The sequence below is a fragment of the Mustela nivalis genome (genome assembly GCF_964662115.1).
Source record: "Mustela nivalis genome assembly, chromosome: 17".
NCBI lineage: Eukaryota > Metazoa > Chordata > Mammalia > Carnivora > Mustelidae > Mustela > Mustela nivalis.
In genome coordinates this window covers 3,784,517-3,806,159 of record NC_139036.1, presented here as the reverse complement: position 1 = coordinate 3,806,159, position 21,643 = coordinate 3,784,517, and the positions used below count along the sequence as shown (strand labels likewise).

Below are 21,643 nucleotides of genomic sequence, written 5' to 3'. Positions count from 1 at the left end.
ACTGCCAATGCCCGCCACCCACAGACGACAGACGACGCTTCAGTTGTATAAATCTTCTTTAATTGAGAAAGCATGGAGTGGAGACCCCGTCCCCTGGGAGCAGCCAGGAGATGGGTTGATCCTGAGCGGGGGTCTTGCGGGCCAGGGGAGTATGTACCCCTCTTGCAACAAGCGAGAAATAGAGCCCCTCCCTTTAGGGTCTGAGGCTACTCAGAGTCCCCCTCCTAGTTCACTGGTGGGCTCCCGATATTTTTCAGGCCTGCCCCTAGCGCTCCACGCTTTTCAGAAAAATCTTATCAGGCCCTTTATGGGTACCTAAAACTTAGCTGAAGTTATAAGCTGTAAGGTAAAGCAAGTTCTATTAAGTTAGAAGCTCTGGGGTTATGTGAGGTCTCAGAGCCCAAGGGGCCCTCACCGTCCTTGGCCTGACTTGTAGGGGAGAGGGGCAGAACTTATTGCTGAATTGAGGTCCTGCACTGGGGAGCAACGCTGTGTCCTGTTTGTTCTTTTCATTCTAGATCCATTACCTTAGAGACCTCAGCTTTAAAGGGGATCTGGAAGGAATTCCTGCTGAGGTAGCTAAGTGTTCACGTGCCCCCAACCCAGGCACTGCCAAAATAATGCCATGGTTTTGGCCCCTTGGCCATCCCAGCTTCCCTGCTATGGGCGAAGATTCCTTCCCACACTCCTCTGCCCTTCCTCAGACTCCGTTTCCCTGGCAGACCCCAGCTGAGCTGCCCGAGCTGGAAACGGCATGTAAAAACAAGGTTAGCGTTCTATAGGAAGAATCGGATTTTTAGAAAGTCTAGGAAAAACCAGAAGTGTTTCTTGAGTCATCAACAAAGTTCTTGGTGAGGGTTCTTTCTGGAGCTCACCTGTGATAGGCGTTACTAGAGAAGGTAGGAGGGTGGGTCTCTATGAGCACTACTATGGCTGTATAGGCCCCGGTTCCATGCTGGAGGGAAGGGCTGAGAGTCGTGGTCTATGTCCTAGAGCTGAGATTTAGAAGGACATATGGCTCCATGTGCGTCTAGAAACCCATGCTTTAGAATTGGGTGTCTTTGGGATAAGAAAGTTAAAACTGTGGTGATCTGAGACTGGTCCTAGTTCAGGCCAAGGCCAGCAGCTGGACAGGGCTCAAATCTAGCCTCCCTCTACCTGGAAACCAGGGGTCCATCTGGGTCAAGGACAGAAGCCTGCTGGATCCAGAGCAGAGCCTGGCAGCATGCCAGCGTTCCAGCACAGAGCCTTAGTGCAAAAAGGGCCCTGGCCTGGTGTTCCAGTACCCGACCAGAACAAGGCAGGAGGTGGAGTCGGGCAAAAAGGAAACTGATCCTGAGCTCCCGTGGACCGATAAATCTATGGCTCAGTGGCAATGAAGAGGGCATAGGGCTCTAGGAATTGACTGAGCCTGGGGTGCTGTTCTCTCGGCTTTGGATCCCCCCTTGGGCCTTCTTGGGAAAAGGCTTTGAGGGGCTGTGTGGAAGGAAAGAAGTGATCACCCAGGACCATTTTCAGAATCCCCCTCTCTGAACTCCTCCCAGGAGGCTGGAAGCCTGGGGTCAGGGATGGCGGGGAGTCACAGCCAGCCCCTCAGCTCCCTTAGGATAGAGTACCCGCTGGGACTTGGCTGCTCAGGGCATGAGTATGGCGGCAGGGTTTGGGGCAGGGCCGGGAGCAGGGCTAGGGGACAGGCTGTGAGAGTGGCCGGCTCCGTGCAAGGGCAGGGAGTCTCCAGTCCACGGACTACATTTCAGGGGGCAGGGGGACTGGAAGGGGAGGTCTCAGGGACACTGTGGAGAGAAGGCTCCCGGTACATGGCCACTGTGAAGGGGAGAGAGAGGAGCAGGAAGGAGAATTAGGCCCGGAGACAGCTAGAAGGAATCAGAGCTCTGAAAGGGTGCCCTTCCCCAACACTCATCCTCTGGGAACCCCAGCCCACAGGAGGAGGGCTCCCCAGACTCCCAAAGGCCAAAGCCTTCCTGGCTTGACTTGGTATAATAGGTGTCCTCCTGGATACTCGCAGGCCCTGATTGGTGTGTCACTCAATGTCCACATCAAGGCCAGTACCCTCCCATGTGGCCCAGCTTTTCTGCAGTCCCTACTCACCCTCCAGGAGCTTGGGCACAAAGTGGGCAGCTGCCTTGGTTTTCTTGACTCGATTTCCCTTCATGACTCGGCCCTCCTTGTCCAGGCCCAGGTACCAGGCCCGGCCAGAGCGGCGCTGGCGGTAGAGCGCGGAGGCATACAGAACGTAGTAGTTCTCGAAGACGCATTCCTTAAAGCGACACTCAGCTGTGAAATGTGGCTGAGGAGACAGAGACCCAGAAAGGCCCACAAAGAGATATAAAAAGACGTATCACTGGACAGAAGGGGGCCCTGGGAAGACCAAGAGCCAGGATAGAATCCACACATTTGGGGCTGGGAGGTCCCACTTCTCACTCCATGCAGACACCAGGGGAAAGGGAGGGTGAGGGGGAGTCTGGTCGCCCCCTAGATTTGGGGGGCAGGGGGCTGGAATAAAAGGAAACTAGACTGGGGGGGGGGCGAACCCCAGGCCACTCATCCTCGCCGTCTCACCGAGCTGTACAGCAGCCCCTCTGCGTTCATGGCCATGTAGTGACCCAGCTTGGCACTCTGGATGGTGACCACACGGAGCCCCACAGGGATCAGGTTGAAGTGGGCTGGGAGTGGGGAGAGGGGGCATCAGTGCTGGGGGCCTCAGGCCTGCAGCCCACCTCCCCCACACCCAGCCCAGTTCCACTGCTTCCCTTGGGGGCCAAAGAGCCAGACAGAAAACAATGACACCGGAAGTGGGAATAGGATGGTCCCCTCCTGTCCCCACATTCTCCCTTCCCACCCAGCCGCTGGCCTCTCCTCTCACTGAAGGAGCTGGTGTCCTCTGGGGTCCCCTGAATGCTCCCATCAGGATTCGCCTGGAGGTAGAAACCTTGGCGGCAGAACAGTTTGGTGACGATGCCTTTGAGCTGAGGCTCTGGAGAGAGAGAGAGAGAGACATTCATCTTCGAAAATGACATCTCTGTTCCCAGAATCAGTCCTCCACTTGGCGGGATGGGAGGAAAGAAAGAGGGGAGAATGCACCGGGAGGTCAAGGGTCCCAGGGCCCCAGCTCTCTGATCCTCCAAGCAGGCTCTCTCCCATCTCTCTCTGACTCCAGAGGAAGCCCCGGTGTGGGTCCCTTCTGCTTCCTCTAACCTCCAGCTTTCTGGCTTAATTTATTGAAATTTATTTAAATAGCTTAATTCCTACTCTACAGCTCCACCAGAAGTGGGGGAAGGGAGATGAGGGAAGAGGAAGAGGGGAGCCATCAGAAGGCAGAGGACGGAGGGAAGCAGGCAGGACTGCAGAAGGGCCAGTGTTTGTAACTGTGGGGCGGTGGCAGGGGACCACAGGGTCGGGGCGTCCCCTCAGGAGTGGGGGTGGGACTGGGCCCGACGCTGACTCAGCACCTGCTGCTGCGGCTGCCGCTCGCTTGGCGCGGGCCTTGCCTTGGCCCAGTGCCGGCCTGTCTGACACTGACCCATCTGTCTGTCTGTCTGTCTGTCTGTCAGTCCGCGGTCTCGAGGGGGCCCGGCCCTCCCTGAGGCCCAGCCTCTCCCCTGCAGCCAGGTAACCCGCCTGAGGTGGGGGACATTCGGTACCAAACCCTAGGAAATGGGGGAAGGGGGCCGGGGAGCTGGCCAGCCGGGCGGAGTCACGTGGGGGCCGGGTCCCACTCAGAGGGTGGGCTGCGGACCGTACCACTACGGAGGGCCGGCGGAGGGTCGGCGGCGGGGGGGAGGAGGGCACGAGGGGGCTGCCTCTGGGGGAGCTGGGAGCAGGCGGGAGTGGGCCCAGAGGGACTCCTGCCAGTCGTGCCTGGACGGGGACCACGCGCCAACCCTCGCCACTCTCCTGCCCGGTCGCTTACTCTCGGCCGACTTCCCCGTACCCCCTCAGAGGTGGTACGACCCCCCAGTCTCCGCGCGGGTCTCTCGCCCCGTACAGGGTCTGAGTTCTTCGCGGCAGAGGGTACCCCCGAGCATGGGGGATCCGCTTTCGGAGCCGTGTAGGGGGTAATGGGGAGTGGCCGGCGCCCCTCTCGAGGCGCAGGTCATCGAGGAGGGCGCACAGAGGGGCGGGCCGGCGAGGTAGCTGCAAGGACACCCGGGGGAGAGCTGGGGAGATTGGCGCCGAGCCACACAGGCTCGGCCAGCAGGAACGGAGCCAAGGCGTGGAGGAGCGGGAGAACCGGGGCGGGGGCGGGGCTGCCAGAACTGCAGAAACCCTCGGGGTGACCCAGGCGTCCGGAACCCCCAGGCCCCTCCACCCGGCATTGAAAGAATCGCGAGAGCCGGCACGTAGGCGGTGGACGGTGGGGGTGGAGACTCCTGCGTTGGGTGGGGGGTGGGGGGCGGCGAGCCGGAGCCCCGAGGCTTGGGAGCGCCAGACCTAGCCCCCCAAGCCTTCCCCTTGCCCTCGACAGCAAGGAGACTCCGGGTTATGGGCAAAAGAGAAGGGAAACTGAGGCATCGTCTGGCAGAGACTCTGAGGTCCTGGCCCACCCCCTTCCACTTTCGGGGAACCCCCCCTCAGTCGGGCCCCATCCTTCGGAGTCCCTGGCCTCAACCTCCCAGGCGGAGAGACCCCAGGCCGGGAGACCCCGCTCTAGCCACTCACCAGGGCCACGGTCCGGCCGCGCGGGCCGCCCCCCGCACAGTCGCACCTTGGACAGCAGGATGAGGAGCTGCTTCTGGCAAAGGGACTTGGTGCCGCGGGGACACACGCGCCGCTGCGCCGACACGGGCCGGCTGCCCCCGGGCTCACGGACCTCCCGCTTCTGCCGGATCAGGCTACTGGCCAGAGCCGCCATGGCGCCCCGGGAGGAGACACCCCCAAACTGGCAGGGGCCCGGAGCGCGCTGGGCTCCTCAAGAGAAGCCCGCTCACCAGGGCATCCTCTCCACGCTGGGGTCCCAACTCACCGCCTCACCCAGGGGACCTGAGGATAAGCCCCAGGCCCCCCCAACCCCCAGCCGCCAGCTCCCACCCTTGGGCCCCGTGTTAGCTCCACTGGCCCCAGCGCCCTGTGTATCTGTTGACCCCACCCTCGACTTTTGTCCCCTACTGGAAACTACCCTGTTCTTCACTGTCCCTGTCCTCACTTCCCTTAGGCCAAAGTCAAGACCCTCAAAATTTGCAAGATGTGTTTCCAATAGTCCCAGGCACCTTTCCACCCTATTCTGGGGACCCACACTCCTCCCAAATCCACTCTTGTAACCTAAAGGGTGCGGGTCATTAGCGTTGATATATTAACTCAACCCCATCCCTGCTGGGGCACTGCCAATGTCAGGGAGGAACTCAACCTTGGTGTCTTTGCCACCCTCTAAGTGGAAAGGATCCCCCACTTTTTTCAATGGAGTCCCCCAAAACTGTCTGGGAAAACCCAGGCTGTCCCTGTTCAGCGATTAGGGGTTCCCAGACCCTATCTCTGGGCCATACCTTTTTTTCACCAAGTCACCTCCATTTCTAATGGTACATGGTTCCAGCTGCTGTGCCCCTTTCCTCACCTTGTCACCCTCCACCCCTTTTGAAGTCACCTCCAAATCCGCCCTTCCTAGGGCTTGTCTGGAGGGCTTCTGTCACCTCGAGATAAGGAGCATCCGGTTTTGTCCCCCCCCCCCCCCCGGGCTGCCCCTTAATTTCCTGGGGGACAGCTGGTGCTGTTTAGATCCCACGCCCTCCAATCCAATCAGCCCCCCGAGAGGAGTGCACCCACGTTATCACCGGTTCCCAACTGTGAACAGGCCCCCTACAAGTCAGAGTGCATCAGGGCTTTCTGCGACAGGGCTTCTCCTCTTCCCCGGGACAGCCTACATCACCCCTCTTCCTTCCCCGACGCCCCTCAACCTGTCCTGTCTTGTTGATCCGGCGACGGGTGGCGCTGGCTCCGGTTCCAGGCTCCTCCCTCCCTGTCCCTCGCCAGCGGAGCTTCCCCCCACACCGGGCTAGGCGCCCCGGACCCCAGGAAGGGGGAAGGGTGTCTCCGCAGAGCGCCCTGGTCCGGCGAAGTCAGAGCACCGGGCCGGGCGGCTGGACCAAGCAGAGCGGCGGCGGCGGCGGCAGCGGCAGTGGGGAGCTGAGGCGGCGGCGGCGGCGGCGACAGCAGCTCCCCCTCCTCGGAGAGCCGGCCCGGGGGCGGGGCAGGGGGCGGAGACGCCGGGAAAGAGGGGGGTGCAGCCGGGCGGGCGGAACCCCGGGGTTCCTTGGAGGCAGGGAGTGGGGACGGTCTTAGAGGCAGGCGGAGCCAAGGCAAGGCCGCACGTCTTGGGGTTCAGAGGAGGAGAGACAAGGAGGTGACTGCACTGAACGGAACCCTGGATGGGAGGAGAGGTTCAGCTTAAGATGGATGGAATGGCGGACGCTGGGAGAATGGAAAAAGGGACCTTACTGCCCGGCCTGGGAGGGTAGAACTGAATGAGGAAAGTGGGGTCTAACTGCAGAGGGGAGGGGTGGTGGGGAGATCCAGCCCGGGGCACAACCTGGCCTGGTCTTCTTAATCTCTCCGATTTTATGGGAGCCAAACTGGTCAGTCCCTGGTCTCCACACCTTCCTGCTGCGTTTTGTCAGCAAATGTGCACCTCCACTCCTTCCCTACTGACTCCCAAAAGACCATAAAAATTGGGAAGATGGTGGCCGGAGGATGCGCTGAGCTGGGAGGGGTGCTGGCCACAGATCTGGGGAGTAAAGGGGCTAGAAATGGGACGACCGGTGCCAGGGACGGGGCAGGATGGGGAGGAAACCGCGAGGCCTTCTCTGCGGTGCTCTTCGGAGTCAGGACGCGCAAGTGTCTCTCCTCGGCGAGGGGCTAGCAGCCCCCGCCACATCCCCATGGCCAACAGAAGCACCTTTCCACGCGGGTAGGAACAGCGTCTTTAATGGGCCCCGCCTCCCACGCCAGCTAAGCCGCCCCCCTTGCGTGCAGCCTTCGCTTCCTCCACCGCGGCGCGCAGGGCCTGGGCTGGGTCCCCGCGGAGCCGGGCCAACGCCCCGAGCAGCACAGCGGCGCCATCCCCCGCGCGGAGCTTCTGGCCGCTCAGAAAATAGTGGGGCAGCGTCCCGGCCTCGAGCACGCGGCCCAGCTCATCCAGCAGCCCGAGGCAGCAGGCGCCCGCGTTCTCGGGCCGCGCGAGATAGAGCGCGGGTAGCCGCTCGCACGCCCAGTAGAGCAGCGTCCGCAGGAGGTAGGGCGCCGCGGCCCGGGTCCCGGCCACCAGCGGGCGCAGCAGCGCCTGGGCCGCCGCGTGCGCTTGCAGCAGCGGAGCGGGTATGCGCGCCTTGAGCGCCAGCTCCTGGCGGGCGAAGCAGAGGTGCCAGCTGGAGGCGCCCAGCCCCTCGGTGTGGCCGCCGGGCACCAGGTAGAAGGATGACGACTCGGGGGCCAGCGGGCCGGCCCACGAGTGGCTCCGAGCACCATCGGGCCAGCCGGCCACGGACACCACGGGAATCAGGTCGAAGAGCAGGACGCGGCGCGGCGGCCCCGGCGTGGCCAGGAGGACGGTGGTGAACCCCGCGTGGCGGGCGGCGTGAACCAAGCGTGGGGCACCCGGGACGGGGAACAGGGACTCAGCCACCGCGGCCAGTGAAGCAAAGAACCACGTAGATACCTGGATGGGGCAAAGTGTGGGCCAAGTCTCCCAGTCCTCCGACGGCGGTGAGACTGGGCTGAGGATGGCTGCTTTCCTGACGTCACCATTCAGGTTTTTCAGTGGGGTGGAAAAGCCATGATCGATTCTGTTTTGCTCAGGCGGCTCGGGCTGGGAAACGTTACTAGAGAGTTTTTCCAAAGACATGTTTGGCTCAGGTTCAGTGACATAACCGTGCTGGTCCATGGAGGTTTGGGGGCCCTCGGGACCTCCTTCACTTTTGGTTCGGCGGATGGAGTCACGTCCTCCTGGGACTGGAGGTCCTAGGCAATCCCGCCAAGCCTCCCGGATCGAGGTTCCGCGGACCTGCTCTGGGAGGCACAGCCACGCGGAACAGGACTCCGCATCCAGTTGGAACTCCTGCCCAGTGCCGTCTAGCGAAAACACGGGCACTAGGAGTGTAAAGCCGGCGTCGTAATGAGGTCCCCGGATGTAAGGACCTAGGGGTGCAGGTCCCAGATCCAGGGAGCCCTCGCGAATCCCACCACGAAGCAGCAAGAGCTCTGCTTGGGGAGGAAACCGGGGGTCCCGACGGTGAATGAGACCTACGGGAAGAGACGGGTTGGGGAGGGCAAGGCCCAAAGCCCCGGGAGGGGTGGGGCGGGGCTCAAGGCTGCGAGCGGCCGGAGGCGGGGAGAGTGACTAACCCAGCAAGGAGAAGACGAAGTCCTTGGCCCGGAGGAGATCGGGTCCCGGCTTGGGCGCGTCACTCCAGCTCTCCTGCACACCGAGCTCCTGGATCAGCTGCGTTAGTTCCTGCAGCTGCGCCCCGGAGCAGAAGTCTATGTCGGTGAGCGGCCGGGCTGGGGCTGGGGGCGGCGGGCCCCACCAGGGCGCACTCCCCCAGACCGCTGAAGCCATGTGGCTCAGCCGTTTGGGGCCAGGGAAAACACAGACGGGAGGACGCTTAGACGGGCCGCTCCTCTGCGGCCAAAAAGCCGCCCGCGTTCTTCTCTCCTCCCGAGGCCGCCGGAGTGCCCCAGACACAGTTCGTCAAAGGGTCTGCAGCTGAAGGGCTTTAAATTTAGTCTTGAAACCGAACAAATAAATACCTCCAACGCCGTTGCCCTTTTCTCAAATGCTGGTCCCCGCCCCCATGGAAAGGCTCACCTGACTCAGCAGGTAAAAAGTAGCTGTTGGGCCCTCCGACGGGATGTTGATAGTCGCCGCCGCCGCCCCTGGTCCGCCTCCCCTTACCTCTCTTTCGGAAGCCGCTTGTGGTCTGCGGCTGCCCTCTTCGGGATAGCTGCAAGGGGTGGGCAGGCAGCAGACACAAGGATTCAACAGGTATCTTCTTCCTGGAGCCCGAGGCCACGCCCCCAAGCTGGGGCCACGCCCCCTTCTGGAGGCGGTCCGGGCAGTTCCGGCCCGGCCCCGCCTCCTGCCGGAGATCAGTCGCGAGCTGCTGAGCTCTCGCGCTGTGCTGGGGGTTGTAGTTTGTCTCCCGAGCTGCCGGGGCGCTGAGGCCACGCCCCTGCATCCTTTCCTGTTCCGCTGAAGTAGTGTCTGATGGAAGTTGTAGTTTCTGTGGAGATCAACTCCTGTGACTTTCAAGCCCAGGTCAGGCCCACGTGAACATTCCGTGGGGTTGGAACAGGATGGCTCCAAAGAGCAAATAATAAAGGGGGACGTACCCCAGGGGTCAGGGGGGTAATAGGGGCCTCTGCATCTCTTGTGGGAGTACAGGAGTCCTGATCGCTTAAATCTAGGAGGGGTCGTCCGCGCAATCATAACCTTCATTTGAGAGACGAGACTGCAGCCTATAAAGGCTGCACGTGGTAGGGAGCAGCCAGAGAGGTGTTGGAGAGGGGCTCCAGCTGGGTGCCAAGCCATCCCTTCGGGGTCAGTGTCAGTCAAGCACACACAGGTGGTGACCCAGGAAAAAACATCTGGCTCAGGGAAGGGACATAGGTATTGGCGATGCCCACCTCGGGCCCATGAGTGCTGGCAGGGAACACACCTCCCATTGGCCAGCTCCTGCGCCCACACAGAAGTGTTACCAGCACTGAAAATCAAGTCCAAAGGAAAATCCCAGCCAGGCTGGGGCAGGGCAGTGAACCGCTCTCCAGAGGAAATCACTTTCAGTGACCACGGCCACCAGAGATACAGCTCTAGCCCAGGATGAGCCTGGGGCCCAGAATGAGAAGACAGAACCACAGGGAACCAGAGACAGGCCCGCAGACCAGACCAGTCCACCACCAGACCAGGATTTCTGACATTCCCTTTGCACCCCTCCCTGGAAGGACTATGTCCAAGGTGAGGTCGGCCCATGTCTGCAGCAAAGAGCTGCGTAGAAGGGGACTCAGAATCAAGCTTGATTTGGGGAGCCCCGATCTCAGGGGTTCTGAGTCCCTGACAAAGAAATCTCTTCGCCCTCAGCAACCTTGAAGCCCAAAACACAGCTCAGAATGGGGGAGGCGGGTTTCCATATACCTGGTTGTGACCTGAGAGACCAGATGGGGGAAGACTAAAGGCTAGGGTCTTTGTCACAGTCTGAGGGGCAATCGGGTATAGGGTGTCCCTACTCCTTCCCTCCTCCCCGGAGGGTGGCCTGTCATCACATTGAAAACAACTAAGTTCTCTGGGTTCTGTGCAAGCTTTGAAGATGCTGGGTTTGAGTGACAAGGGAAAGGAAAGTTTCTGTAAACTGTAAAGCATTGCTGTCCGATAGGTTTTTCTGTGACAGTGGAAAGGTTCTAAATCTGTGCCATCCAATACAGTAGCCACATATGGCTACCGGGCACTTAAAATGTAGGTAATGAGACAGAACGGAATTTAAAATTTTTTTTCCCTTTTTTTAAGTAGGCTCCATGCATGCCCAACATGGGGCTTGAACTCCCGACCCTGAGATCGAGAGTCACGTGTTCTACCGACTGAGCCAGCCAGGCGCCCCTAAATTTTTAATTTTATTTATTTATTTATTTATTTATTTATTTATTTATTTTTAAGATTTTGTTTATTTGACAGAGAGAAGTCACAAGTAGATGGAGAGGCAGGCAGAGAGAGAGAGGGAAGCAGGCTCCCCGCTGAGCAGAGAGTCCGATGCGGGACTTGATCCCAGGACCCTGAGATCATGACCTGAGCCGAAGGCAGCGGCTTAACCCACTGAGCCACCCAGGCGCCCCTAAATTTTTAATTTTAATTAATTTATGTTTTAACAGCCATATTTGGCTCATGGCCACTGTATTGGATGAGGCAGCTCTGGGCCTTGGGGTTCCAACACACAGGGATGCAGGAGAAACAGGGGCAGGGATAGAGTAGCAGCCCTCATCGGGCCCTGTGGGGGGCCACAGCATCAGGAACAGGGCTAGGGTGGGATGTCCCCAAACAACCACACAATCGTTCTCTCGCCTCTTTATTCCTGATGCACCTTTGCCCCCTCTTTCTCCAAGGTTCTCATCACACTCTGATATCCCCACTCCTTGGTCGTCTCCGGGGGGTTGCTGCACGCCTCTTGGCGACTGCGTCTGGGAGACAGAGCTTCACACTTGTCCCTGCCCACCCCAAACTGTCTCTGGCGGGCATCGAAGACCACATGCCCGACTCGGGTGCCTGACCCAGGGCAGTAGGGCTTCCAGTTGACTTTGGGAGGCATAGACATCTGGCGATAGCTCTGGGAGGCTGAAGGCACCGGATCCACGGGACGGTATGCCCAGTCTTGGCCACCTGCTCGCCGGGAGGATGGCTGCAGCTCAATTAGCAAAGGGACCTCTGAGAAGGTTTGCAGGTCATTGTAGATCACCGCCGGGGGCTTGGGTGAGCTGGAGTTCTGACTAGGTGGGACAGGCGGCCATGGAAGGCGCTGTTGTGGGTCTTCCTTCTGGGGAGCCTGCTCGGATGCACATGACTTCGGGCACAGTGAGGACTTTGGGGTCTGAGGGAGGCCCAAGACTTGTTCTGAGTCGGTACTTAGAGCAAGGCCTGGGTTCTTGGGGTGGTTGGGATGTGAGATAAGGGGTGAATCCTTGTGGAGGCTGGATTCCCTAATAAGACTTTGAGTCTTGGGGAGAATATGGTCTTGCGTAAAGGCTGGGCCCCTATGGGGGCCAGGATCTTGATTAATTCCTGGGTACTGGTGGAAGTTAGGGTCTTGGGTATATTCTGGGCTCCTGTAAATTCCAACGTCTTGTGTCCGGCCACATCTCCTTTCGACTTCAATGGCTTGTGTCAGGCCTGGACTCTTGTAGTCTCCGGAGTCTTGGGTAAGGCCTGAGCCCTTAAGGAGACCAGAGGTTTGGATCAAGCCCGAGCACCTGTTGACTTCAGATTCTTGGTATAGGCTCTTCTGTGGGCAAGGATCTTGGGGAAGGCCTAGGCTCCTGGAGACTCCCAGCTCATGAGCATGACCTGTGCTCTTGTAAATTCCAGAATCTTGAGAGGGTCCCGCACTATTATGGAGGCCTGTTGTCTGGGAGAGATCTTGCCTTTTATGGTGTATAGTCTCTTGGTTTTGTTCTAGATTCCTGTAGACGCCAGAGTTTTGCATAAAGCCTGAACTCCTCTGAGTGTCGGAAGTTTGGGGAAATGGTATGTCCTTGTGGAGGTTACAAGGTTGGGTGAGACATGGGCTTCTAAAGATACCTGCATTTTGAGTAGGACCTAGGCTCTTTTGGGGGCCAGAATCTTGGGTAATGACCAGATTCTTGTGAAGTCCAGAATCTTGAGAAGGGCTCGGACTCTTGCAGAGAGATGAGTCTAGAGTAGGGCCTGGGGGCTTGTTTAGGCCTGGATCTTCAGCAAGGCCTGGGTTCCTTGGAACTCTCAAGTCCTTTGAAAGGCTTGAAGTCCTTTGGAGGCCAGAATCTTGGTTGAGGCCCAGACTCCCCTGAAGTTTAGGGGGCTGGGGTGGAATTGGGGGTTGGAAAGTCTTGGAGAAGTGCGGAGGGATGGGGAACTGGGAAGAGGAGACGGACTGAGAAGATTTGGAGGTCGGGGGAAAGGTGGGGGGTCGCACTGAGTCGGAGAGCTGCTGGTGGTTGGAGGCTTGATGAGGGACAAAGGATCTGGGGGACATAAGGGGCAGAGAAAGAGTGCACGGGGGAGAGATGGTGCTCACTGAGCTCTGGGTAGTGGTCGGAGAATGAAAGCAACGCTGAGAAGGTGTGGACTCCTTGGAGTAGACGAGGAATTTGGGGTAGACCGGAGTCTGAGAGTCTGTGCGTCTCCTCTCTGAACTGCAGGGATGGAAGCTAAGATAAGGGAAGATCTTGGGCTGCAAGAACTTGTCTTTGGCATCATTCGAGATCTTCCATTCCACATTTCCCAACTCCAGGTAGCCCAGGACGGAGCCTGTGGAGTGCTTGGCACTGTCCCTGTTGGGTTGCTTCGTTGTTGGCTCTGCTGTACCAGAGCTGTCCAGACCCTGCCCCTCTTGGGGCCTGCGGAGGGTGCCCATGTCCTTTCTGGAATACCCAGAGGGCGGAGGGGGGCACATATGGTGTACGCTCTGCTTCACCCTGCGGGCATCATAGACCACGTGGCCAGTGGAGAGGTCTTGGCCAAAGGCAGTCAGGGTAGACGGAATAGGAGTTAGGATGGGGGTACGGGTGGTGACAGAGACTGGAGTGGGAACAGGAGTGGTCGTCAGGGTCATGACCAGAGTTGGGCCAGGCGCTGGGACAGAGATTGGGCCAGGGGCTGGGAGAGGGGCTGCGACAAGGGTTGTTGGGGGAGGGGCTGAGGCAGAGGCGGGAGAGGGCACCAGGGGGTGAGGTGCATGGGTGTGGGTTAGATGAGCATGGGCTGGAGTGCAGGCTGGGCTGTGGGCTATTACATGCTCAGGGGTGTGACCCAGGGGATGGGCTGAGGGGTGCTCAGGGTTCTGGGCCTGGGCAGGGGTGGGCTGAGTGTGCTCAGGGGTAAAGCCTGGGGAGTAGGTATGGGCCTGGACTGCGGTGTGCTCGGGGCCATGGACTGGGGCTGGGGTGTGTTCAGCGGCATGGGCTTGGGGGGTGATGTGCTCTGGGGTGAGGGCTACGGAGTAGGTATGGGCCTGAAGGGAGTGGTATTCAGGGGCTTGGGCTGGGGAATGGATCTGGGCCTGCGGCAGATTATACTCAAGGGTGTGAGCTGGGTCGGCCTGGGGGGTGGTGTGCTCAGGGGTGTGAGTTGGGAAGGAGGTCTGTGCCTGGGGGGTGTGGTCAGGGGCGTGGGCTAGGGAGGAGGAGTGGGCCCCAGGGGTGGTGTGCTCAGGGGCATGGGCTAAGGAGGAGGCACGGGCCCTGGGGGTGGTGTGCTCAGGTCCATGGGCTTGGAGGGTCTGGGCCTGGGGGGTGGTGTGCTCGGGGGCATGGGCTAAGGAGGAGGCACGGGCCCTGGGGGTGGTGTGCTCAGGTCCATGGGCTTGGAGGGTCTGGGCCTGGGGGGTGGTGTGCTCGGGGGCATGGGCTAAGGAGGAGGCACGGGCCCTGGGGGTGGTGTGCTCAGGTCCATGGGTTTGGAGGGTCTGGGCCTGGGGGGTGGTGTGCTCGGGGGCATGGGCTAAGGAGGAAGCACGGGCCTTGGGGGTGGTGTGCTCCAGGGTGTGGGCTGGGAAGGAGGTCTGGGCCCTGGGGGTGGTGTGCTCAGGTCTGTGGGCTGGGAAGGAGGCCTGGGCCCTGGGGGTGGTGTGCTCAGGTCCATGGGCTGGGAAGGAGGCCTGGGCCCTGGGGGTGGTGTGCTCAGGTCCATGGGCTGGGAAGGAGGCCTGGGCCCTGGGGGTGGTGTGCTCAGGTCCATGGGCTGGGAAGGAGGTCTGGGTCTGGGCTGTGGTGTGCTCAGGGGTATGAGGTGGGGAGTGGGTGTGGGTCTGGGCGGGGACACGGGGTGGGTCATAGTCTGGGGTGTTGGTCTTGCTCTCATGGGGCAAGAGGAGGGGAACCACGTCCACCGTGCTCATCCTGGGGAACTGGGAAGGTGTCTGGTGCCTGGAGATAAAGGGGGCCTGGGCCTTTAAGGCTGTGACCTGGGAGGCTTCCCCAGCTCCCATCACCCCCTCCTTCCACGGTCCCCAGGGAGCGTCCACAGGAGCCCCGGTGTGTCCACATGGAGGCGGCACCCAGCAGCACCCAGAAGCTTTCTCGTCGTTCATGTCTGGAATCCAGGAGTTGAGATGGTTAGGGTGCCCGGCCAGGAAGCCGGGGCGACGGTGGAAGCGGGAGGAGACTCTCGAGCACAGGTTCTTGGGGTCCATGGAGCAGCGGGTACACATGGGATGGCCGCCGTCACAGCTGGGATGCTTGTCTGCGGGCACAGTGGGGAGGGGGCAAGGCCAGGGCTCCTGAGGGGCTGAGAGAGGGGACGGGCCCACATTCCTTGAGGCCCTGCTGAGGTCCACTCACCTTTGGGGAAAAAATGATGGAAAAGGATCCGCAGGGAGCTCTTCAGATGCCTCCAGAGCTGAGGGGAGCAGGGGAGGGGGGAGCCCGGACGTGCAGTGAGCCCTGCCGCCCAGCCCGTGCTCAGCCCCATCCCGGCAGCCCACCCACCTCGGCCCCTTCCCACCACGGGGCTCCCCCAACCCTGTTGCCCCCGCCCTGACCAGAGTCACCACGTTGATCCCCACGTTGAGCAAAATGACACTGCCCAGAATCAGAAGAATAGAGTCTCCGAGGTCCTGGCACTTCCTGGGGTTGGTGCCAGAGCACACTTGAGCTCCGTGGTGGGCTCGCTCACCCATGGCCGGGGGTCCCAGGACTACCTGGGCCCCCCCGTGGCCCCCACATACTCACTAGGAGCCAGACTCCTGTCTTGGGGGAGGGGGTGAGGGACTGGGTCACAATGGGGCAGGTGTTGGGTCACAATGAGGGAGGGGAGGAAATGGAGGGCCTAGGACGGCCTGCTCTGGTACCAGGTTCTCCTCACCTGAGTCCCCAAAGTCCAGCGGGACTGAAAGCCATCACCCTGCCCTGGGGCCCTCATTCCTCCTCTGTTCCCTCACTGCCCTACCTTGCTCCCTCAAACACTCACGCAGTCCGTTCCCTCGGCCACTCCTGAGGCTGGGAAGACCTTGGCCTCAGAGCCTTGGCCTTCTCCCTGCCCTCCATGGGGCAGTGGCCCTGGATCTAAGCGGATGTAGGACGCACGGGCCTGGAATCTGACCTTCACCGTGTCGTGTGGGGCTGAGCCGCAGAGCCCACTTACGGACCAGGGAGAGCAGCCGCCCAGAGCTGGTGGAGGTCTCCCAGTCTCCTGGCTGCAAGGGCCCCGTAGGGCAGCACGGGGTGGAACCAGGGTCCTGCCAGAGGGGACGGAGGCCACAGCCACGGGGACACAGGCTGACAGGAGGAGGGACCCTTCCCAGCCGCAGAACACACCACAGTGCTTTCCGAACTCTGTTGCTCTTTATTCCTGCCTCTCTGTGTGGCACCCCCCCTGTTGCCGCGGGTCAGTGAAGCTTCCCGATTCGGCTCCGGTGCAGCGATGGCCTCGAGGCCGAGGCGGAGGGCGGGGGCAGCGAGTTGGCCCGCGCTCGGCTCTCCTGCACCTGCCGCTTTAGCTCCAGGCTATCGTAGACCTGGCAGCTGGCAGTGCCCCCCGGGTTCCTGCTGAGCGGCAGGAAGGTGGGCTGGGGCTGGGGGGGCTCGGGGACCTGGGCTTCAGGCAGGGGCTGGGAGGAATGGGGGAGCAGGGCTGAGCACGGGGCTGGGGCCCTTTGGTAGGTGGTCTCGCCCAGCATGGTGAGGGAGGTGGAAGTCGTCAGAGGGTGCCGAGCCGGCAGTGCCTCAGCCCACTCGGCCGCCCGGCGCCGGACCTCGTGGGGCTCGCGGGCATTGTAGCTCAGGTGGCCCGTGGACGGGTGCGGGCTGCGGCTGGGCTGGCTGTAAGTGTGGCCAGGGACGCTCCGCCCGTGCGCCTGGGGGGAGCAGTGCTCGCGGGCCTCGGGCCGGGAGCCCCGGGGCACCAGGGCGGGCGGGGGCTCAGAGCCCTCCAGACCCCGCCGCCGCTGGTCCCAGGAGTCATAGAGGAGCTGGCCGCTCGAGGGGTAAGGGCTGAACCCCGCGGGGACCCAGGAGGGATTGGGGGGCAGCCGGCGGAGGGGCGGTGGAGGTGAGGCCCACTGCTCTACCTCCATGCTGCCCCAGACTCGGGACTGGGAGCACTGGGGCCCGCAGGACTGCAGCCGCAGCTCCGACTTGGCCTCCACACGCTTAGGCATGCGGCGCAGCTCGGGCGAGAGGTAGAGGGAGGGCGGGGGCAGACTGGCCAGGATCCCGCCCCGGCGGCCCCACAGCCCCACGTTGGAGGGCAGGCCCCTCTGCGGGTAAAGCCCTCCCCAGCCGCCCCGTGGGTACTTGGGGTGTGGGAAGGCCAGGTCCTCCTCCTCCAGGTAGGAGTCCAGGTCGCCCCCGAAGGAGGGCACCACCCGCAGCTGGGACATCTTGCGGCCTTGACGGTGGCTGCGGAAGGCTGCGCGGTTGTGGCATAAATGCTTCTGGTTCTTCAGCCCCCACTGGTGGCTGCAAGAGTCGTGGTGGTGGTGGTGGTGGTGGTGGTGGCGGTGACCGTGGCCGTGGCGTTGGCGAGGGCCACGGCTGTGGGGACGGTGGCGGTGGCGGCGGGGGCGGCTGCGGCGGCAGGAACGGGAGCTGCGGAGATGGTGGTAAGAGGAGGACGGGTAGCACCCCGGCCGGGCCAGCTTCACTTCCATGGGCTCCAGGGTGCAGTGGACGTGGACGTCTTGGGGCTTGGCAGGGGGATCCTTGGTGGGACTTTCACAAGGCTGGGAGGTTTCATCTGGGGGTGACAAGAGTCCGTGAGGTCGGGAGGACGGCATAGGTTTCTCGGGTTGTGCTGGTGATGATGGGGTGGGAGGAAGGGGGCCATGTCCCCGACCTCTCTTACTGCCATACTTACTTTTCTGATTAGTCCAAGAGATCATCTTGTCTAAGGCGTTCTGGAGTCCATGCCACATCTGGGGGTGGGGAGAGGGCGGGAGTGAGGACCGAGCGTCTCTCTACCCGCACCCTGCCCCGCCACACTCCTACCTGGCTCCCAGCCAAGAGCACACTCCTGCAGGTGCAGGTGCCCCCCCCTTTGCCTGTGGGGGCGGCCCGCCGCCAGCACTGACCATGGTCACCACGTTGATCGCAATGTTCACCAGGATGACAAGGCCCACCAGCAGAAGCAGCACATCTTCGGGATCCTGCGGATGTTCCTGATACTGATTACAGCACCCCACGTTGTCATACCAGAGCTGGTTTTCCATGGTGGGGGGGCCCTAGGGCCACCTGGGCCACCGCCCCCCCCCAGGCCCCAACCACACTGTACTCATGCTGGGACCTGGGGACAGCTACCAGCTGGTGAGGGGTCTGGGTCATAATGAGGCACATTGTGGGGAGTCACAATGCAGAGGTGGCCACTCTTATCCACGTGGCTCGCCCTTAGATGGCCATGGCCGCCCTTGGTTGCCATTTGATGGGGCCCCCGTTCCCGGATATCCCAGAGCTCAGTCTGTCTCTGTCTCCCACAGGGGCCTACTTAAGTCACCACCGGATTCGTGAGTTGAAAATAGGGTCGCTATAGTTGTAAGACGGTTTTCACAGGGCTCGAACGGTCCATAAAGAATTTCCTCCAAGTCGTTGTCCTCATGAGACATCATGGCAGCTTGTGGAGTTTGTCCCCTCGACCCATGCCTACTTGGCGCTAGCAGCTAGGGTGACAGCAAGGGTCCCCCTGGGGTCACCCCACTGTGCTGTTCCCTCCCCATCCTTCCTGTTTCACTGCGATGATTCATCTAGCACCTACCCTCCCCCACCCCTTCTGGCCAAGGATTGTAGCCGACACAGTGTGGTCACCAAGCCCACTGGTCCCCTTGCTTCGGAGCAAGACTGACTTCCCACACGCCCCGGTTGCTTTCATCTGCCAGGGACCACCCCCCGACCATGCTCTTTTTGCTTCCTAACCAATTGCCCTCCGACTGACCTAGACCTCCCAGCCGGAGAACTGTTAGATGCCCCCTTAAGAAAACCTCCCGAAATTCACAAAGCACAAAGAGATGTCATTGTTGACAAAGGAGACTTGTTCAGAAGCAGGTTCATGACTGGGGCCCCTGGAAGTGGCGCCCTGGGGTCCTTGAGTCATTTGTCTGTACGATGGGTGAATAACTCTACCGGAATAAGGCAACACCCAGTGGGCGTTCCCCTTCGAGCCCCTAAACACGTAGTGGGTGCTCGATACTCACTCACTGAACGGGATCAAAGTGATCAATGATGTCAGCTGAAAGCGAACAGAGCAACAGGCCCGTTGCTCTGTTGCTCTGTTGCTCAGAAGGCCTGTCTGTCCACATTCCGCGCACACATCTGCTACGGAAGGTGGGGTCTGCGGCCTTTGGCAGGGGAGCACTCACATGGCTTCGGTTCCCAGGCGCACCGGTGGCCATGTGCGTGTCCGCATGTCTGTGCATGCGTGTGCATGTGTGTGTGCAACGCGGGCCATCTAGGAGCAGGGCAGGGCCTGCGTTTCCCTGCTGCGTGTGGTTGAGATGCTCTGACGAGTTCCTGTGGTCGACTGAGGCAGGTGGGAGCCTGAGGGGCCAGGCTGACTCTGTGTGACCGTGAATAAGTCACTTTTCCTCCCTGAGGCTCGGTCTCCTCTTTGGTGACAGGCAGGTGCTAACCGCAGCAGTGAGGTCTCAGAGGGCAGCCCTCAAGAATGTCCCCCGTGTGTGGTCCTCGGCTCCAAGCCTGCTCGTGGCTACAGAAGCTTCCAGTCCTGACTGGGGCATGGGGAGGCCTGGATGCCCTCCTTCCCAGCAGCCCCGCTCAAAGAAACTAGGGCTTGGGGTGGGGGCACACATCACACCTGGGGGCTACAGCCCAGCCCTGGCTCCGGCCAAAACCAGGCCGCTGAGGGGCTAGGGCCACAGGGATGGGGGTCTCTCCTCTAGTGCAGGTCAGCTTAAGGATCTGGGCCGGGACCTGGGGGGCTGCTCTGGGCACGAAAGAAAACAGGGGAGTGGCAGGTGGGAACCTGCCTCATCAGGGGCTAGGAGAGAGCTGCGGGCAGGGCCCAGGGAAGCCAGGAGGTTGATGAGGGTCCTTGGGGCTCGTGAGGCCTCTGTGGCCAGGGAGACCCTTCTCTGAGTCACCACAGGGGCCCTGGCTTCCCCAACACCACCGCGGACCACCTCCTCTTTTCCTTTTATTTTCGTCCCAGTCACCCCTCTGTCACAGAACGGTATACCCAGCCCTTGTTTGTCCCCTCCACGGCGTTGCTGGACGGGGAGCCCAGGGGGTAGCAGTGGGACAGGGCCTCCACCTCACGGGTCAGCTCCCGGAGCCGCCGCCGCACGTCTCGGGCGTCATATACTACGCGGCCCGAGGAGCGGCGCCGGGGGATGTCGGGGACGTGGGCAGGGCCCAGGACTGGCGGTGGGGCCGCAGGGGCAGGGGCACAGGGCTCCGGCTCAGCCTGGGCCCCTGGCCCCACCCCGCTGTTCCTGTGGCTCAGGGCCTGTGGGCTGGGGGGCGGGGGGTTCACCGGGTACACGTACGCCTCAAGGCCTAGCTCTGAGCGCATCTCCGCTTTGAGCGGCCCGCCTTCCACGGCCTGCTGGAAGCGAATGGTCTGGGGAGGGGGCTCCGCGGCATCCTGGGGCCAGGGAGCCCAGAACCCCTGCGTGGACTGAAAGCCCTGCCAGTCTGCGGGCTGATCCCAGTGGTGGGAGCAGACTGCTGGGTGCTGGTGTGGGGGCTTCTCCTCGTCGTCCGTGTCGGGGACCCAGGCTGCCGGGCGGTGGGTACGGCGGCCTGAAGAGCGGCGGTGGCGGTGGCGGCGACTGGGCGGGGGGGTCACGGTCATTTTCACAGGGTCCATGGTACATCGGAGGTGGACTGCAGGGGCGCTCTGCTTCGGAGGCTGGGGCGGCTTCCCTGGGGAGGATGGCTTAGAAGCTTCTGTAGATCAAGGAGAGGCGGGAGGCTGGTGGAGAGGCTGGCGGGTATGCTGGAGCAGGGGGGAGGCTCCACCGCTGAGAGGGGAGAGTGGGAGGGGAAGGGCCCGGCTCTAGCTCAGGGCTGGCTCACCAGGTTCCTGCCTCTCCTGTGCCCCCCACCCCTCCCCCGTCCCCCCCCCCGCCCCCCCCCCCCCCCCCCCGCTTACCTTTCTCATAAACAATATGGAACACTTGGTGTAAGAAGCCACGGAGTCTTCGCCAGAGCTGGGTGAGGGAGGACACAATGACCCCGGGCGGGCCCTGGCCACCAGGCCTCCCGCCTCCGCCCTCCTGCCAGTGCCCACCCGCCTGGCCCCACCCTGACCAGCGTCACCATGTTGATGCTAATGTTAATGCAGATGACGAGACCCAGTAGCAACAGGATGGAGTTGCCCAGGTCCTGACAGTTGTTGCTGTTGGAGCTGTGATATGACGCCCACCCGGGCCGTGGCCGCTCAGCCATGGCCATGGGGGTCCCTAGGGCCACCGGGGCCCCTAGGCCCCCAGCCCACTGTGCCCACAGTAGCCACCAGCCTGCGTGCCTGCCCCAGGGGCTCCTGGGGGCAAGCGGGTCACAATGATGCCGGGGCACTCCCTCACAATGTGCCAAGAGGCAGAGTCTTGGGCTCGTGGGTGGCCCTCCAGCCTGGGCCTAGGCCTTGGCAGAAGCCGAACCCTTCACCTGGCATGCCTGTTGCCTGGACCAGCCCGTGTGCCCCCTGGCCTGTCTGGGTCTGCCCCCACGAGCCCAGACCCTTTCTTCTCTATACCTGCCTCAGGCCTCTGCACACACCTGGGCCCGGATCGGAACTCCCCGCACAACCCCACTACCATGGCAACCATACCCCAGCACCCACTCCCCCCTTTCTGCGCTCTGAGCTGCTCCCGGAAATGGGCTGTGGGCTCAGACCACCTCCTTCTCCCTCACCGGCAAGTGGAAGCCCTGAGGCTTAGCTCCTCGAAGTGCACCCCCGCCCCACCACAGCAGGCACAACCAACAGTTAAATTTTTATATTTACAATATT

The 21,643-nt window shown here is 61.7% G+C and overlaps 5 protein-coding genes across 8 annotated transcripts; all 5 read right to left on the bottom strand.

The window, feature by feature from the left end:
- Positions 1–43: 43 nt before the first annotated feature.
- On the bottom strand, positions 44–5,681 carry FGF11 (fibroblast growth factor 11). Of its 2 annotated transcripts, none has more exons than XM_082707998.1 (5): positions 4,681–5,681; positions 2,885–2,995; positions 2,581–2,684; positions 2,110–2,278; positions 44–1,824 (listed from the first exon to the last, which is right to left on the bottom strand). In XM_082707998.1, exons 1-5 carry the CDS (start codon positions 4,871–4,873, stop codon positions 1,754–1,756), a joined length of 648 nt encoding a protein of 215 aa, XP_082564124.1. In that variant the 5' UTR covers positions 4,874–5,681; the 3' UTR covers positions 44–1,753. The 2 variants fall into 2 exon arrangements, with proteins under 2 accessions (XP_082564124.1, XP_082564123.1); XM_082707997.1 differs by having other exon boundaries at positions 2,110–2,308; positions 4,681–5,679.
- A 1,239-nt stretch (positions 5,682–6,920) lies between these two features.
- On the bottom strand, positions 6,921–9,076 carry TMEM102 (transmembrane protein 102). 2 transcript variants are annotated; one of them, XM_082707996.1, is made up of 3 exons: positions 8,816–9,076; positions 8,353–8,713; positions 6,921–8,250 (listed from the first exon to the last, which is right to left on the bottom strand). In XM_082707996.1, the coding sequence occupies exons 2-3, from the start codon at positions 8,564–8,566 to the stop codon at positions 6,935–6,937; spliced, it is 1,530 nt and encodes a 509-aa protein (XP_082564122.1). In that variant the 5' UTR covers positions 8,567–8,713; positions 8,816–9,076; the 3' UTR covers positions 6,921–6,934. The 2 variants fall into 2 exon arrangements, with proteins under 2 accessions (XP_082564122.1, XP_082564121.1); XM_082707995.1 differs by having other exon boundaries at positions 8,353–9,076.
- A 1,841-nt stretch (positions 9,077–10,917) lies between these two features.
- Positions 10,918–15,429, bottom strand: SPEM3 (SPEM family member 3). The gene is made up of 3 exons (XM_082707575.1): positions 15,225–15,429; positions 15,025–15,082; positions 10,918–14,926 (listed from the first exon to the last, which is right to left on the bottom strand). The coding sequence occupies exons 1-3, from the start codon at positions 15,360–15,362 to the stop codon at positions 11,061–11,063; spliced, it is 4,062 nt and encodes a 1,353-aa protein (XP_082563701.1). The 5' UTR covers positions 15,363–15,429; the 3' UTR covers positions 10,918–11,060.
- A 111-nt stretch (positions 15,430–15,540) lies between these two features.
- On the bottom strand, positions 15,541–18,727 carry SPEM2 (SPEM family member 2). The gene is made up of 3 exons (XM_082707979.1): positions 17,754–18,727; positions 17,540–17,597; positions 15,541–17,419 (listed from the first exon to the last, which is right to left on the bottom strand). The coding sequence occupies exons 1-3, from the start codon at positions 17,889–17,891 to the stop codon at positions 16,071–16,073; spliced, it is 1,545 nt and encodes a 514-aa protein (XP_082564105.1). The 5' UTR covers positions 17,892–18,727; the 3' UTR covers positions 15,541–16,070.
- A 1,085-nt stretch (positions 18,728–19,812) lies between these two features.
- Positions 19,813–21,366, bottom strand: SPEM1 (spermatid maturation 1). Of its 2 annotated transcripts, none has more exons than XM_082707981.1 (3): positions 20,953–21,366; positions 20,786–20,843; positions 19,813–20,580 (listed from the first exon to the last, which is right to left on the bottom strand). In XM_082707981.1, exons 1-3 carry the CDS (start codon positions 21,085–21,087, stop codon positions 19,841–19,843), a joined length of 933 nt encoding a protein of 310 aa, XP_082564107.1. In that variant the 5' UTR covers positions 21,088–21,366; the 3' UTR covers positions 19,813–19,840. The 2 variants fall into 2 exon arrangements, with proteins under 2 accessions (XP_082564107.1, XP_082564106.1); XM_082707980.1 differs by having other exon boundaries at positions 20,944–21,365.
- Positions 21,367–21,643: the final 277 nt, after the last annotated feature.